The sequence below is a fragment of the Centropristis striata genome, chromosome 6 (genome assembly GCF_030273125.1).
Source record: "Centropristis striata isolate RG_2023a ecotype Rhode Island chromosome 6, C.striata_1.0, whole genome shotgun sequence".
Lineage (NCBI taxonomy): Eukaryota > Metazoa > Chordata > Actinopteri > Perciformes > Serranidae > Centropristis > Centropristis striata.
In genome coordinates, this window is record NC_081522.1 from 21,085,963 (window position 1) to 21,101,739 (window position 15,777).

Sequence of the window (15,777 nt, forward strand, 5' to 3'; positions counted from 1 at the left end):
CTCTGTGCTGACTGCGTTCTCTTACGGTACTTTCTCAGGGGATGAAATGAGTGTTAATTAAAACTAATGAAGGTCTGCATTAAAGATTACAGCAGCGGGACAAGAGCCAGCACGCCAACGATACTGCATGTTCAGCTGAGCATTCAAGGTGTTTGTGTTCAGCTTGTGGGGAACTAGAACGAGCTCAGACATCCGCCAAGGCCAGTGGTGCTTTCACATGCTTCTCAGGTGGTCCCGTTTCCAAGTTGGGAAGTCGTTCTTTCAACTTTGATGTGTAATGTGGAAACAACATGGACGCTGCAAAGAAGATGTATTGTTCAAAGAATTTAAACAACACATTTGATAGCTTTATCTATAATTTGCGTGACAACGAAGAGCAAAAAAAAACAGGTGAACTATAACTTATGTGCCAAAATATTCAGTGACTCTCTGAGTTGTTCTGACTTGAGGGTGTGTGGATTTTCCCAGTCAGGAACTAATTTCCAACACTTTCAACAATTCGAATGCAGCACAAATGCCGTCTCAAAATGTTTTAATGAAATTGAAAAATAATTCATATATCTGCCCTGTGATTTGGATCTTCTCTGAAATTTTATGGGCATATTGAGCACTGGCCCCTGCTTGGCCCCCACAGTAAAACCGGTCTAGAACCGCCACTGGTTGTTCCTTGGCCCATGCTACACTTTTCCACTTAATTTCATGACAAACAAACTGAACTAAAAACATGACCCCCTTGGCAGATGTAACAAAAGGATATGGTTGAAATATTGAAACGCATACAGAAATGAAATGGCTTAATATAAGTGTAATATTTGTGTCTGAAAGCTGAACTTAAACCAAAACCTCTCTATCACTCTCCAACTCTTTGTAAATAGCTGTTGAGAAGGTGGCGTCCTCACCCTCTGACGCTGAGAACACCAACACCTGGATCGTTATTGGGGTCGTGATTCCCCTCCTCGTGGTCATCGTCATCATTTCCATCCTGTACTGGAAGCTGTGTCGGACAGACAAGCTGGAGTTCCAGCCAGACGCCATGACCTCCATTCAGCAGAGACAGAAGGTAGAGTCCAATCAGTGTTCCACAGTGTCCAACATCATTGTGTCAGAGTCTTTTCAGATCTACACTTCTTTGACATTTGAAATATGTAAGTTGACAGTAATTGGCACCGCAGTCACTATTAAAAATGATAGACAGTGATAATCACATCACAGCTGCACATAAACTGCTGATGTATGAATTAGGGATGAGCGTTTGGAAAAATCCTGCCAACTCAATAATCTATACCGTTAACGATCAATCAGTCGATCAATCGCTGCATGCATACATGGGCAAAATATAGGATATATAAACAGCACAAAAGCCTGTTTTGATACCGGAAGCTTTTATCAAAAGAGTCAAGAGAGCCTTGATCCTGTCAATCGTAAAACTAAATCAAGTAAGGTGATACTGTAAAGATAACGTCAAGGAGTTCAATGTTTTATGTTTTAGCCCCCCGAAGAGGCCTGAGGTTAGTTGTCACAGTAATCTTGCATATTTAAGTGTGTTTTAACAAGTTTTGGATCAAATTAAACCTAGTAATTTATGCTAGCAAGGTTTGATACAGTAAGCTTATTAAGAAATTTATACTGTACTGTATTTCTGGGGGGTTTTATGATTGTTATTGCAACTTTCAGTTTGCAAACTGTTGCTCTATCCAACTTTATTCTCAGCCCATTGGCTTATTCATGCACGGCCGCAGAACTGAACGCCCAGCCGTGTTTCAGTTTGGTGCGTACTGATACACAGTCAAAAAACGCACAGATCAATTAAAAATTCCCCGTGATCAACCAAATTCTTAAGGACCATGAATCGATCATCGATTAATTATTCCCATCCCTAGTATGAATTTAAGGTATTTAGGTTAAGTTTTCCAAACATTACCGTGTTCTGCAAAAAAAAAGGTTCAAGGCAGCTGGTGTGGAGCGCCAGAAAGACGAGGCCACTTTTAAATTCACATGAACTGCTAATTAACGAGGTGTATCTGTCATTGCCATAATCGTGCTGTAGGACTGTGCAGAATCTGGACCTCATCATTTCTTCTTTTAGATGGGATTAGTAAAACTTTAATGAGTAGAGAGAATTTATTAGAATAAATGAGCTGGATGAGAAGTCATGTGCATGTAATGGGCCTTGGCTGCTCTTTTATTTAAAACTTTTTTGGCGTTTTCTGCCTTACTCTTTCCCCAAAGCACCAACAACCCTGCACTTCAGTTCACCTTTGTCCCATTTTATTTTTTGTTTCTGACAATTGACAAACTTCTGGCTTCAGTAGCAATATAAATGATGCCATTAAGCTGTGCAACAGAGGCTGTTTTCCTGTATTAGTATTGAAAGTAAATGTTCTTTTTGCCTTGAAGTTAATTGACACAATACAGATTTCCTCTGCTGTTTGAATGTCCCTCATAAAGAAAATCCGGATGAACACAATGTTTTTATACAATAATGAAATGAGGGTCTGTATAATCTTCAATTTGAGAGAAACAGGGTTAAGTTAAATGATAATTTAACCCCCAGGAAAGGGTCATGTGACACTAAAATATGTTATGTTCCTACTTGAAAACAATAATAATGCTCAAAGCAAACCCAGCGTTTTAAAAAGCCTAGCTGTGTTTTTGTCTTTTTGTTTTGGTGTAAAGACTGGGTACAAACTTTTATTTATTTAATTGTATATCTTTTATCTTTGGGCAGATACTCCCTTATAAACTAGACTACATGGGCTCTTTTTTCAAGCTTTAGAAAATGTAGCATGTGACAGGAGACTATTGTCTGTTCTGCTAAAGCAGATGTGAGTACATGTCCTGCATGTCCTGTCAGACAGAAAACCTGGTGGAAAATCTTTTTAAAAAGTTGCTATTCCAGCATTAGCATGAACTACCTACACGACAAAGCAACCCAGAAAACGGACTGAGTGTCTGGCAATATACCCAATAAAACACATGTCAATATCGGTTAAGTGTTGGAGATGGTGAGAATATGTTTGAATCACATCAGTCACAGTATGTGCATGTCCCACATGCAATACTTATAATATGTTGCTATCAGGATCACTGAATGACTAGTGGTCATACAAGATGTTATATGAAGTTTGTGCATATGTTTGTCTGGTGGGAGGGGCTTAGGAGAAAGATGGGAGAGCAGCAGGAGGAGGGCTGGATTTTCAAGTTCTGGATATTTTTTGCCCTTTCCAGAAAACTGTCTACCCAACTCTAATGGGAAGGAGACATGTAGGGCCAGTGCACAGGTGTGTGGCATCTCTAACATGCTGCACTGAACAACAACAACTCCAGAGAGCCTTGTGCTCTTTGTCTCTAACAGCAGTAACTGGATCTCTGTCTGAGTAGCACACACCTGCAGTGCTTCTTCTCAGCTCCCACTGACTCTTTCATCATGAAGTCAGTTGTTACAAACACAAAAAAATACCACTCCAATCCCATCATAAAATGGATTTTGTTTGTGTTGTTTTTGTTTCTTTTGCATTGTTGAGGCCTATTTTGGAGGTTGTGTATTTTTTTTTTTTTGCTTCCTGACTAACCGGTTGATAGATCTGGCTTTAGTTTCCCTCTACTTGCATTTTTTAGGTTGAACTGAGCTGTGAACTAAAGACCACACTGAGTTAATGCAATGAATCTAATGTGCAGAAGTAACTATCACTTAGCCTTCCTTCCTCTGCTTAACACAATCATCTGTCACTTAACATCACTCCCTTTCTCTCAGTCTTCGACCTCATTCAGAGAATCAAGGCCCTCTCTTCACCAGACACTCTCTCCAACTAGAAAGGATGTAGAGTTTAGTGAGGAGGAAGAGGAGGAGTATGAGGACGAAGAAGAAGATTACGAAGAAGAAGAGGAGGAGGAGAAGGAGAAGGAGAAGGAGGTTAAAAGAGGGAAGGTACAGAGAAGTGTCTGGTGGTGTATAGAAGTCGTAGAGGAGACCTAGTTTATATGTGTGTTTGCTGTCTGAGTAGTAGTTGTTCAAATCTTTCACAGTTCTATAAAGAACAACACGGCATAGTTCATAGTCCAGGGGCAAGATGTAAAAAAAACTGTGTAGATCACAAGCAGAACTATGTGTATGCACAAATATAGAAGTATGCATTCTTGTTAGCGCTTTGATGTTTTATAAAGCTAGATCGTTTTGGAGCTGGGCGCACATGCACAAGCCTCATTTCCACTACCACAGTTTGCCATAAATGGATATAGAAATTAAATAAATCATCTGGTTATATATTGATACTTTACCTTTGAGAAATGCAGCAAAGGAAGTGCAATTTCACTGACTGAGCTATCAGCTAAAACCATGTGTAGGCCTGATGACATGCGCATGAGGTTTGCACATTCTTAACACACACTCTTGCTCACGGTTTTTGTGCTTACACATCGTTTATACATCTGGTCCCAGGTTTTGAATTTTGGGAAAATGTCAGATACAAAGACAATAGCATCATACCTAGAAATATTTATACTATCCACCATTGACTCTACTCAGACACCAGTATCTCTTCCCAAGAGCAAACCAACTATGAGTAGTGAGGAGGAGGAAGAGGAGGAGGAAGAAGAGGAAGAAGAAGAAGAAGAAGAAGAAGAAGAGGAGGAAGAGGAGGAGGAAGAAGAAGACAAAGATGAGGAAAAGAAGCAATTGAAGAAGCAAGGAGTTAAACCAGTTGAGCAAAGAAAACAGGAGAGCAAAGCAATGATCACAAAAACACGAGAGATGAAGAAAGAAGACAAAATGAAAGTGTTCACTAAAGGGAGGAGAGCCATGGACGAGGTATATTGTACAGTAGCCATAGATGCTAGTGCTTGTTTGCGTTAATAGACATTAGGATCCTGCTTTACCCGGTTTTGATGTCCAGACAGAAAATCCAGTATTACAGATTATGGTGGATTTCACTGGGGACTTAGTGTTGGTGTGTTTTTGGTCTATAGATCCTGATGAATATGCAAGATAACTGTGTTGTGAAGTAGTAGATTAATAGATGTAATTTTGCATGTATCAGCTGCTTGTTGTGAGTGATTCCCCAATTTACCATTAGACCAGGCTGAGTAGTAATTAGTGAGTTAGTGTGTGTTTTCTCTCATTCAGCTGCAGTGTTAATTATAAGGAAACAGCTTTTGCTCCAGTTTATCAGCTGCAGCTCTTTGAATGCCTTCCCTTTCAAAGACTGGCCTTGTTTATGCGCACAAACACACACACACACACACACACACACACACACACACACACACACACACACACACTCTCTCTCTCTCTCTCTCAGGATTAGCAGTTTCATACTGGCAAGCATCACACTAGATTAGCAGTTTTATACCAACAAGCCTCTTCTAAGCCAGACATTTTGCATCAATAAACTCAGTGAGTGTACGTTAATTCAGAGAATTAACAGGAACATGTCGTGTCACTCTGCTCTTCTCTTGTATACACATCTCAGTGTCATAGGATGCAGAGTTTCACAAAAATGCAGGCACACCTACTGAGATCTGACATCCTCTGTTTACTTTTTTGTTGTTGGAAAGTCCTAAGGGCTTTGCACTCAAAAAGTCTTCCTGCTTCCATGTTCGGGCTCCATCCCCCACCACCTCAAAGGAGAGCAAGCAGCTCGCTCTTTTCCCACATCTCTCCCTTTCCCTCTTTCCTGTTCTCTTTATTCATTAATGTCTGTCTGTCTGAGTCTCCCTCCTGGACATCCATTCATCAGTCATTCAGTCTAATTATGTACTCTACAAAACGTGTCTATCTATCTATCTGAACTTGAATGCACTGCACATATGCGACAGAAGTAGTGCTGGGTGACAATTTAAGCAATATGTTATAATTTAACCAATGCAATATAAAGTCACACACTTGTCCCTGCCATTAAGTAAGTATTCAATGTATTGTTTATCATGTCACACACCCTATCTGACCTCTTCTACTTATGCTTCATGGCGTTCCACATTTATTTCCATTCCATGTTTCCTAAAACTGTGTATTCCTCCTCTCTCTCCTTCTCCTCCACCCCTGTCCTCAGTTGCAGGCTCCCAGTGTGAAGGGCTTTGACTTTGCCAAGCTGCACCTTGGCCAGCAGAGTAAGGATGATGTCATGGTGATCCAGGAGCCTATCCCACCAGGGTCTGGCCCAGGGCCCCTCCCCCTGTCCCTTAAAGATGGCCTCAGTCCATCTGAGAACGGGGAGATCCCCACACCCTTATCCAAAACCTCCACCAAGGCGTCCTGCAGCGGGCGAAGGCGAGGAAGGTCAGTGCTGCTGGTTGTACAGGACAGAAAACAAATAGATATGAGGAAAGGAAATCAGAACATTTAAATTACATCATGTTATGCCTGTTAATGCTGTCATAGGTTACATAACAAAAAAGAAAGAAAAAAAGGAGGCCCAGAGTTACCTTTTCAAGTCTATTTTGGTGTGTTTATGGTCACTAAATTGCTCATTATTATTTTATCCACCACCTAGGCAAAAATATGTTTTCAATCACAGAAATGTGTTTTGGGTTTAATCCTCAACCATATATGGATATAAAGTTATTTAGACATTTACCAGCTTTTTTTTTTTACCCCATAACACTGATTTTCAACCCAACTCAGTCAGTCAACCAGACAAAAAGCTTTTGACAGATCCTCTGATCAATTATTGATGCACTCGACATTGAGGGGTCTTCGTTTGCTCTTGTAGACTGTCTGTATCACTTTTAGTATATTATGGCAAGGTGTAAACCTTTCTGTTTCATATTTGTAGATTTCTTTAGGCCTATTTTTTAAATAATACAAGTTGACATTCACACGTTACAACATATTAAATAGGAGTTTAATTATTCATTGAAATGAAAACTTTAATATGTGCTCCATTTATTACAGTATAACTGCTCTGGTGAACAGACAGTGAATGACACCAACACAGTAGCACAGCAGTTATTGCATATTGCATTTATTAACTTCAGTCACTAATATAGTCCAGTCCATCAGTCTTTTTTTGAAGCGGAGGATTGCAGCTGGTTGTTTCTCCTCACTAGAGCAGCAATTTCATAATTCTGTCAGTGGAAATACTTTCTAGCATGTGGCACTACAAGCTTCAAATCACATTAGCATTTCTTAGAAGTCTCCTCCGCTTTTATCTTTCTGGAAAAGCACTATTTATGCATGGCATTTCAGCATGTTTGTGTGTTCTTTGGCTTCTATTATTCATGTATGTGTGTGTGCTTTCCGGGGTAGGATCTCGCCATCTGACGGTGACTCCGTGGTAAGTGACCACTCCAGCGAGCGGGAATCAACCGAGGAGAACCTAAGAGCCCACGGCACGCCCAACGACGGCAAGCAGACCCGTAAGGTCCCCATCAATGTTTTAAATGGCAAGTAGCCTTGGCAACACTCACATCGCTCCTCCAAACACAGTGAGCAAACATGAAGGGGGGAGGGGAAGGCAGTAGCAAACTGAAGCGAGAGGGCGGAAGTAAAGAGAGCAACTCAAGCTGGCATGATTGACATGAGGGCCAGATGGAGGGCAGGGGAGGCTGTGAATGGACAAAGCAGAGAAGGACAGAGGAAAAGTGCAGCGTCAACTCAAGCAGTGACATAAAGATTACAGATTGAAACAGTGAAGGTAAAAGAAACACCTGGCGGGAACTCTATTCGGTGGTCGAGAGAGCTCCGGAGGGAGAAGGGAACAGGAGGGAAAAATAGCTGAAGTTACTCTGTCTGACAGCTTGTTGATAGATTCAAGCCTGCAATGCCAGTCAGTGACTACGTGCTGGAGCCAGAGGCAGTCAGGCACACAGACTGCAGCCTGACTCACCCACACAGGAATGGGCTCTGTTTTGTTATTGATAAATCTCCGGCTGGGACTGTATATGCTCTCCCACAATGTTTATAAGTAGGCTGTATATAAGACACTCAGTATTATGCAATGGGATCTCTGTGTCCATCAGAAGCAGCTCCTTCCTTTCTTCTTTCTGATTAATGAACTTCACAAGATGAGAAGAGCTTTTATCAGCTATGGAAACGCATCCCCTTATAGCAGTAGTTCTCAACCTTTTTGAGTCGCGACCCCCAATTTAACATGCACGTTGTCCGTGACCCCCGCTCACTGAACAGAATCTCACAGTTCAGATCAGACAAACTCAGTTGATACGACAAATTTTGGACAAATAATGAAGCAGACAACAACTATAACATCTCTCTGACCAAAATGACTAAAAATTACATAAAATTAAGCAAAAAAGACACAAATTGACCACAAAATTATCAAAAAAAAGACAAAATGACCAATAAAAAAACCCAAAATGACCAAAAAAGACACAAAATGACCAAAAAAAGACACAAAATGACCAAAAAGACTTAAACACATTAACACATGAACACTTTAACACAGTGGAGACAGAGCTGACTTCCAAAATGATTTGGCGACCCCCAGAAATCATCTCTCAACCCCAATTGGGGTCGGGACCCCAAGGTTGAGAATAGCTGCCTTAGAGGACTCACTTGCCTTTCCTTTACTATTTGCATGTCCTCTTCTGTTTTATTTTCAGTTCTTAAAGTTTTAACGCCACTCATGGTGGCCAGGCCTCATTTCACTCTTTTTTTTTATTGTCAGCACACAGTTATCACTTCTATCTTTGGTGCTTTTATTTGATCTCCTTCCCTTTAATAAAACTCTTTTTTTTTCCTTTTCTGTTGCGGTTTGCAGGCAAGAATAGAATTGGTAAGAGTCATCTTTCCGTCTGTGTCTCTATAGACCTCAAGCTTGACCTCCAGCAGCTGTGTCTGTGTGTTGTCTGTTTGTTTCTTTGGTAGTTTTGTGCTGGGCTCACTCTCGCCATCCATCACTGTCTGCTGAGCTGTCAGTCACAGTGCAGAGACAATCAACTCCACAAACAAATACAAAGCCATTGTTTGAACTTTAGCTTTTGGAAATAGAATTCAGTGTTCATTTTATGTCACCACCGGAAACATTTAGTCCACACTTTTGTTACAGGCCATGCTTCAAATATACTCATATCAGTTAACCCTTTATCAGGCGAAGAACCGTATTTGGTAACTGCTGATATCCAAAATAAAAATATTTTGAGAAAAAAGTTGCAAATTTACTAGAGTAAAGTGGCAGATCTGCAAGAAAAAAAGTTGCAGCTTTAAGAGATTTAAAATAGCAAATCTGCGTGGAAAAAAAGTCACAGATTTATGAGAAAGAAGTGGGAAAAAAGCAACTTTTCTTGCAGATTCACCACTTTAAATCTCGTAAATCTCCAACTTTTTTCGCACAGATTCACCACTTTAAATCTCTTAGATCTGCGACTTTTTTTCTTGTAGATCTGCCACTTTAATCTAGTAAATTTGCAACTTTTTTCTCGACCCCATTTTGATATCCACTGAAGTTACCAAATATAGTTCTTCGCATGATAAAGGGTTAAATAAAATAGAAAATGTTAAGTACAGATCCTTATGCAGTCGTTGTCTGTGCTCCATCCCCTATTTTGAGTCCACATTAGCATTTAAGCTTGCAATGAATACACTGTGCTGACGGAGTCCTGACCTCATTTTAACTTTCTTGCTTCCTACCTCAGGTCCTCCTCCTATGAATGGTACGACCGAGCAGCTGTCCTCAGCCTCCATCTTTGAACACGTTGATCGGATGTCTCGTGCCACAGATGCAAGCCGGAGACTCCCCAACAAAATCCAGCTGATCGCCATGCAGCCGATGCCTGTCCCACCGCTGCACAGCCCACCCATCAATGGCAAACTGTCTGACACCAACCAAATCAACAAAGAGGTTTGCACTTCTGACTCAGTAGCTCAGCATAAACTTTTCGTCTTTTTTTAACAGTTAATACGAATACGAAAACTTTATTATCCATTGAGTAGAAATTCCTCTTTGGTTTCACCATAGACATGTCTCAAAACAAACAGAATAAATAGTAAAACAATAAAGAAAAACATTTCAAGGATAGAAAAATATAAAATAGCCTACAGCAATAACTGTACTTCACACATTACCCATTCAAATACAAAATTTCATAAAAGCACACCACAGTACAAATCAAGTTTACAAATGTAGGTCTAATCCTAAAATATAAACATCATTTGTTTTTCTAAAATTTGAAAGACTATCTGCTAATGTGAAGGGACAATTTAAAGGGATACTTCACCCCTAAACTCCTAAAACCAAAAATACATACTTTTCCTCTTACCTCTAGTACTATTTCTTAATCTTGATAATTTTGGTGTGACTTACCAAATGTTTGAGTTACCAGCTGTAGGGATGTCTGCTTTCCCTCAAATATAATGGAACTACAATTGATAATAACCAAAATCATTATCAAGAAAACCATGGAAAATGTCTAGATATCAGCTCTTAAATTAAACTATTATGAATTATTATCGTTATATTTATCAAAATAAATGTACATTTAGTTGTACCAGGCATTAAAATGAACAAGAAATCAAAGAAAACAAGGTCGGTCTAATCATTTTTTCCATGACTGTATATGGCACTAGGCTTGTGGTGCTCAAAGCACCAAAAAGTCAATTTGAAAAACTCAACAGTAATTTTTCTTTCCAGAAGTCATGACCCAGTTAATCATGTTGATCTACAGATCTTGTTGTGAGCAGCCAACCCTCATCAAGGAAGAAGGAGGTGTGAATCTACTCATGGATAAAAGGCTCATGCTTGCGACAACGGCAGAAGTAAACACTAATGGCGTCCTCCTAAGTTAAGCTGTGTTGTAGATGTTCTCTAGCTAAGTGAAGCTAGGTATGCCGGCAGTATTGGTTAACTATAAACTAATCTCCACAAGCTAGCCTTTTGTCCGTGAGTAGATACTGTACATGCTTTCTTCTGTGCAGTGATAAGGTTTCCAATCGTAGTTCAGTATAATAAAATGTGTAAAAGAGTTTTTTTAAATGTATTTTTTGAAGCTTTGAGCAGCACAACCCAAGTACCATGTAGCTCCATTACATTCAAGAGAAGACAGACATCCCTGCAGCCAATATTTTTAAACACTCAAATCTACATTGATAAATAGCTCTGTAGGTAAGACGAAAAATATGTATTTTTGATTTTGGCGTAAGCTGTCCCTTTAAGAATGTTCTTGAGTTAAGTGAATATTTATTGATACTGGTGCAGCATAATGGCACTTAATAGGTTGGTTTCTCACACTAGTGCAACCCCATTGGAAAAATGCTGGAAAATTGGTTTGGTTTTAAAAGTTGCCTAATTTACATATTTAACCAAAGTAGAAATCCAACATTGTGAATTATCCCCCAAAGGACTGATAACCGTGGTTGTTTAATTTACTGTTATATTGCTGAAAAAAATGACAATGTTTAAAGCCATAACTGGCTCTTTTTGAGGCACGAAGGAACCGAAGACTTGAATTACTTTTATCAGAGGGTTAAAGCAGCCCTAATAGGAGTGGATGGCAGCATTGCACTTTAAAATAATTCACTAATTTACTGGTTAAAATAGGCATGATATTTAGTCTCTTATGCTGCTTTAGTTCTTGTGATTTGTAATTAGCAGCATGTAATATATGTGCATGAAATATTCTGCTTGTTTAATCATTACTGGCATTATTAGTTTAGTATATGTGTATATTAAGGATGCTGTCTAATGAGGTAAGTTTCCCCTCAGATCCAGGTAGCACTGAGGCACAAGTCAGAGATTGAGCACCATCGTAACAAGATACGTCTGCGCGCCAAGAGGAAGGGCCACTACGACTTCCCCGTCATGGATGACATGACGAGTGGCCTCGGAGATGCCAAGGACCAGGATCGCATCTATCAGAAAGCACAGATACAGATTGATAAGATCCTGGACCCAGATGCCCAGATGCCCTCCATCTTCATGGAATCCAAAAAAAGGTTTGGGTCATTGCACAGAATTGCACAGATTGCACAGAAGTTATATTTTACATTTTACCAGTGCCGTGCGGTCAGGGGAGGCAGGAGAGGCCGTCCCTCACCTGTCGTCATGGAAAGAAAAAAATGTAAAATGAAAAAAATAATGTATCCAGTGATTTGCACTATAAAGTTTTTTTTTATCTAACTCATCACTCACTTTTGGGAACTCATTTTATCTAACTCGTCTAACTCAATCATTTTTCATTCAAAATCGCTGAATTTTCATATTCACTGTTCAAATAGAAAGAAGAGATGGTTAGGCAGCAGCCAGATGAGCTTTGGCAATGACTTGGCTAACTGTGCTAGCATGCTATGCAGTGAGACCATATTGCTGTCTCACTGCATGTTGCTATTAAAATGGTCTCCTGTTCTCCTGCCTCCTGATTTTTCTTGCGACTCCTCAGCTGCAGAATAAGTGACAGCAGCTACAATTTACAGTTAGCAAGTCAAGTGTAGCCATCCGTTAATTAAAAAAAAAAAAGTATATAACTTATACAAACTATTTTAAATTATTAAATTAAATGGATTTAATTTATTTATTTTTTTTAAGATATTTTTTTGGCCATTTTTCAAGGCTTTATTGATAGTGAGACAGATAGAAAGGGGGTGACAGAGGGGAGGACATGCGGCAAAGGGAGCTGTAACCCACTACGCTACGGACCACCCTATGGATTTAATTTATAAGTAAAGGTAAGACCATAATAACGTTTTCTTAATTAACCCATAAGAACCCAGACCCAGTTATCCTTGAAAGAAAATTATGGGGGATCTACCTCAGACCAAGGGGACCACATAGAACACATTTCTGATGTTTTTTTAAATTCTACCCCTAAAAAAAAAACATCAGTGATGTGACATATAACTTACATTGGGCGTTTATGGTATTTATTTTTATGATATTTCTGCTTACAGAAACACAAATTTGCCTTTTTCTCTGCATCTCCACAACATATATTAAAATTGTGACATTAATAGTGCTGTTTAACAACAAATTATTTTTCAGATTTGTTTTTAAGTAACAAAATAATAATGAATCAGTTATAAATAAAAACAAAAAACAAACTCTAATAGGGTTAAATGCAATATATGACACCCTATTAACAGATTAGAATTGTTAAATGGGTTTAAACTTAGTCTAGTAACAAAAAATAAGATTTTTGAAATTAGCTGCTTTTTCAGCATTTCTGTTTCCAGTCACACCCACATTTTGGAGATGTCACTTCTTGTCACAGTCACATGACCACCACAGGGTGTGGAGTATGCGTCGCTTAGGGATTTAATGAGTTTATGTCAAGCATAAAGCTGTATATGGGAGATTCTAGTACATTTAAAGTGTTTGTTACACCCGTGTCACCATGGGTTCTTATGGGTTAAATGTGCTTTTTTTTTGTGTGTGTGTAAAGAAAGCTGATATGTTAGCTGATATGGTTCATAAGTTGTAAATCTGATTGTGTTGAAGCCAGTGCTTCACCAGCCATGAACCTCACCACACGTCACTGCATTTTACATCTGGCCTGGCTTTAAGTAAATTAAAAAGATTAATTAATCCCACAGCGGGGAAATTTCTTTGTTACAGCCGACCACACAAAATTCACACAAAATTTAAGATAAAGATAAAAAAATAACAATCTAAGAAAAAGACATTTAACAATATACTATATACAACTTAGTGCAAATTAAGTGAGGAATGTGCAGAGTGCGAATAATATTCAAAAATGTGCAGAAGAGAAAGAAAAGAAAAAAAAAAAGAGATTAAATAAAATTTCTCCATTTGTTTCTCAGTGGTCGAGGGAGGCGCTCTCCCAAACAGAGGATGAAGGAGCAGCTGAATGGAGGCATGATGGAGGCAGACAAAGACCACCTCATCACTGATGACAGCGATGCTGCTTACAGAAAGTGTCCTGGAGTCAATAATGTGGCCTATGTAGTAAGTATCATTTACATTTAGTCATTTAGCAGATGCTTTTATCCAAAGCGACTTACTAGAAGAATAAAAGCAAACAATGAAGGTATAGTGCAAAAAGAGCTATTAGTGCATCAATAAGTGCTAGTGACAATTCTTTAAGAAGTAGAATTATCGTATGGTAGAGAGGGACGCATCACAAAATAACCACGATTTGTACAATCTTAAATACACCGTTTAACCTCTAACTGTCTGTATTTGTTGTGTCTGTTCCAGTCGGACCCCGACCAAGGCCCAGGATCCCCTCACAGGAGCCCCTCCCCCACTGATGATGTCTTCCTGGGTCCCGCTTCCTCTCCTCCAGGCCACGCCCCTCCCCCACCCCCCTACATGCCTCCACAGCCTTCCATCGAGGAGGCGCGGCAGCAGATGCACTCCCTGCTGGACGATGCCTTCGCCCTCGTGTCGCCCACGTCTCAGGGCAGCACAGCAGGGATCACCCTCCCCGGAGTCAACAGCAACCCCCCTGTCTCCAGCCCTCCAGGCCGGGGCCCCAGAGCTTGGGGTCCCTCCTACCAAGCTCTTGGCCCTTTTTCTAGTGTAAGTAGCCATCCCTAGCGCTTACAGGATCCTGTTTCAAAGGATACTTTTTATACAGCATTAACCATTCAATCAATCACATCACTATGTTGTATTAACCCTTAATAGGGCACTCATTGAAATATTTGCAAATTCCAAATTTCAACCATAGAGAATATTGGAGGATATTACATACTGCCAGAATGTGTAAAAAAAAACCATATGAAAATAATATTTTGAGAAAGAGTTTACAAGACTAAAGTGGCAAATCTACGAGGAAAAAAATGCGCACATTTATGAGATTAAAAGTGTTGAATCTGGGGGGAAAAAGTTTTTTTTTCCCACTTTTTTCTCGTAAATCTGCGACTTTTTTTGCGCAAATTTGCCACTTTTCTCTTAAATCTGCAGCTTTTTTTCTTGTAGATTTGCCACTTTAATCTAACAAATTTGCAACTTTTTTCTCAAATTATTACCTGAAGTTACCAAATATAGTTATTTGCCTGATAAAGGGTTAAAAAACATTATGTGTTAGCAACAAGTGGTCCACTGAAGCTTTTGCTTGTTCCAGTAAGATATATCTATCCGCAGTCTGGCCGGACTAAGAAGAATAGGCTCCCTATTTAAACTTTGAATTGCAGAAAAAGCAAAACAGTAAATACTCCTTTCTATTCACTATCTCCTCCCTTTCTCGGTGTATTTTCAGCTCATTCGCAGCATGAAGCCTATAGCTTAAAGTTTAATCATGTCCTCTTAGCAAACTAATCAGTTAAGTATTCCTCCATCTGTCGCCCCCATGAAGCTGCGACCTCACAGGTCAGCTATCTACAACTCCTAAGACTCTTCAGGAATATACCCTACATATGCTCCATCTGCATTAGCTCCTGTCGCTGTAGGCTGGTTTCAAAGGCAGTTCAGTCATATAACTGCTGTGAACGTTGCTGGAATAGTAAGCTCAGTGTTTGCGTTTGTTTTTGTACTTGTATTGTATTAAGGCTATATAAGTCAGGTCTGTGCAAAGCAGCACCTTACAAAAGCCATCTTATGCAGTGCTGCAGTTTGTTAATAATGCTGTGCATGTGCCACACACTGTTCATAGTGTTTCATGTTATAAATGGAACTGCAGAGAGACGCAGTTATCTATACCTTCTTTGAAATGAATGCTTAAGGGTAAAGCTGAGCTAAAATTAAATGTTTGTTTTCAGCGCCCATGGGAATTATATGCAGAAAAAAAGTCATGAGGTTTTTTTTTAAATGGCACAGCATTATAATAGCATTACAGGAAACTTTTAAGGTTTTACAGATTAATTCGCTCTGATTAGATGAGCAGTGATAAATTAAAAAAATTAAATAGAATATAAGATAGACGTCCTGT

General features: G+C 39.4%; 1 protein-coding gene across 1 annotated transcript in view; it reads left to right on the forward strand.

Annotated features, from left to right (window-relative positions):
- Positions 1-15,777, forward strand: part of si:ch211-1e14.1 (UPF0606 protein KIAA1549) — a 52,240-nt gene that overhangs the window by 28,839 nt on the left and 7,624 nt on the right. Inside the window, exons 11-20 of the mRNA XM_059334371.1 lie at positions 876-1,060; positions 3,755-3,928; positions 4,526-4,807; positions 6,048-6,274; positions 7,244-7,380; positions 8,715-8,729; positions 9,589-9,794; positions 11,655-11,884; positions 13,706-13,850; positions 14,103-14,426. Of these exons, the coding sequence (XP_059190354.1) occupies positions 876-1,060; positions 3,755-3,928; positions 4,526-4,807; positions 6,048-6,274; positions 7,244-7,380; positions 8,715-8,729; positions 9,589-9,794; positions 11,655-11,884; positions 13,706-13,850; positions 14,103-14,426 (1,925 nt within the window). The remainder of the gene's footprint in view (positions 1-875; positions 1,061-3,754; positions 3,929-4,525; positions 4,808-6,047; positions 6,275-7,243; positions 7,381-8,714; positions 8,730-9,588; positions 9,795-11,654; positions 11,885-13,705; positions 13,851-14,102; positions 14,427-15,777) is intronic.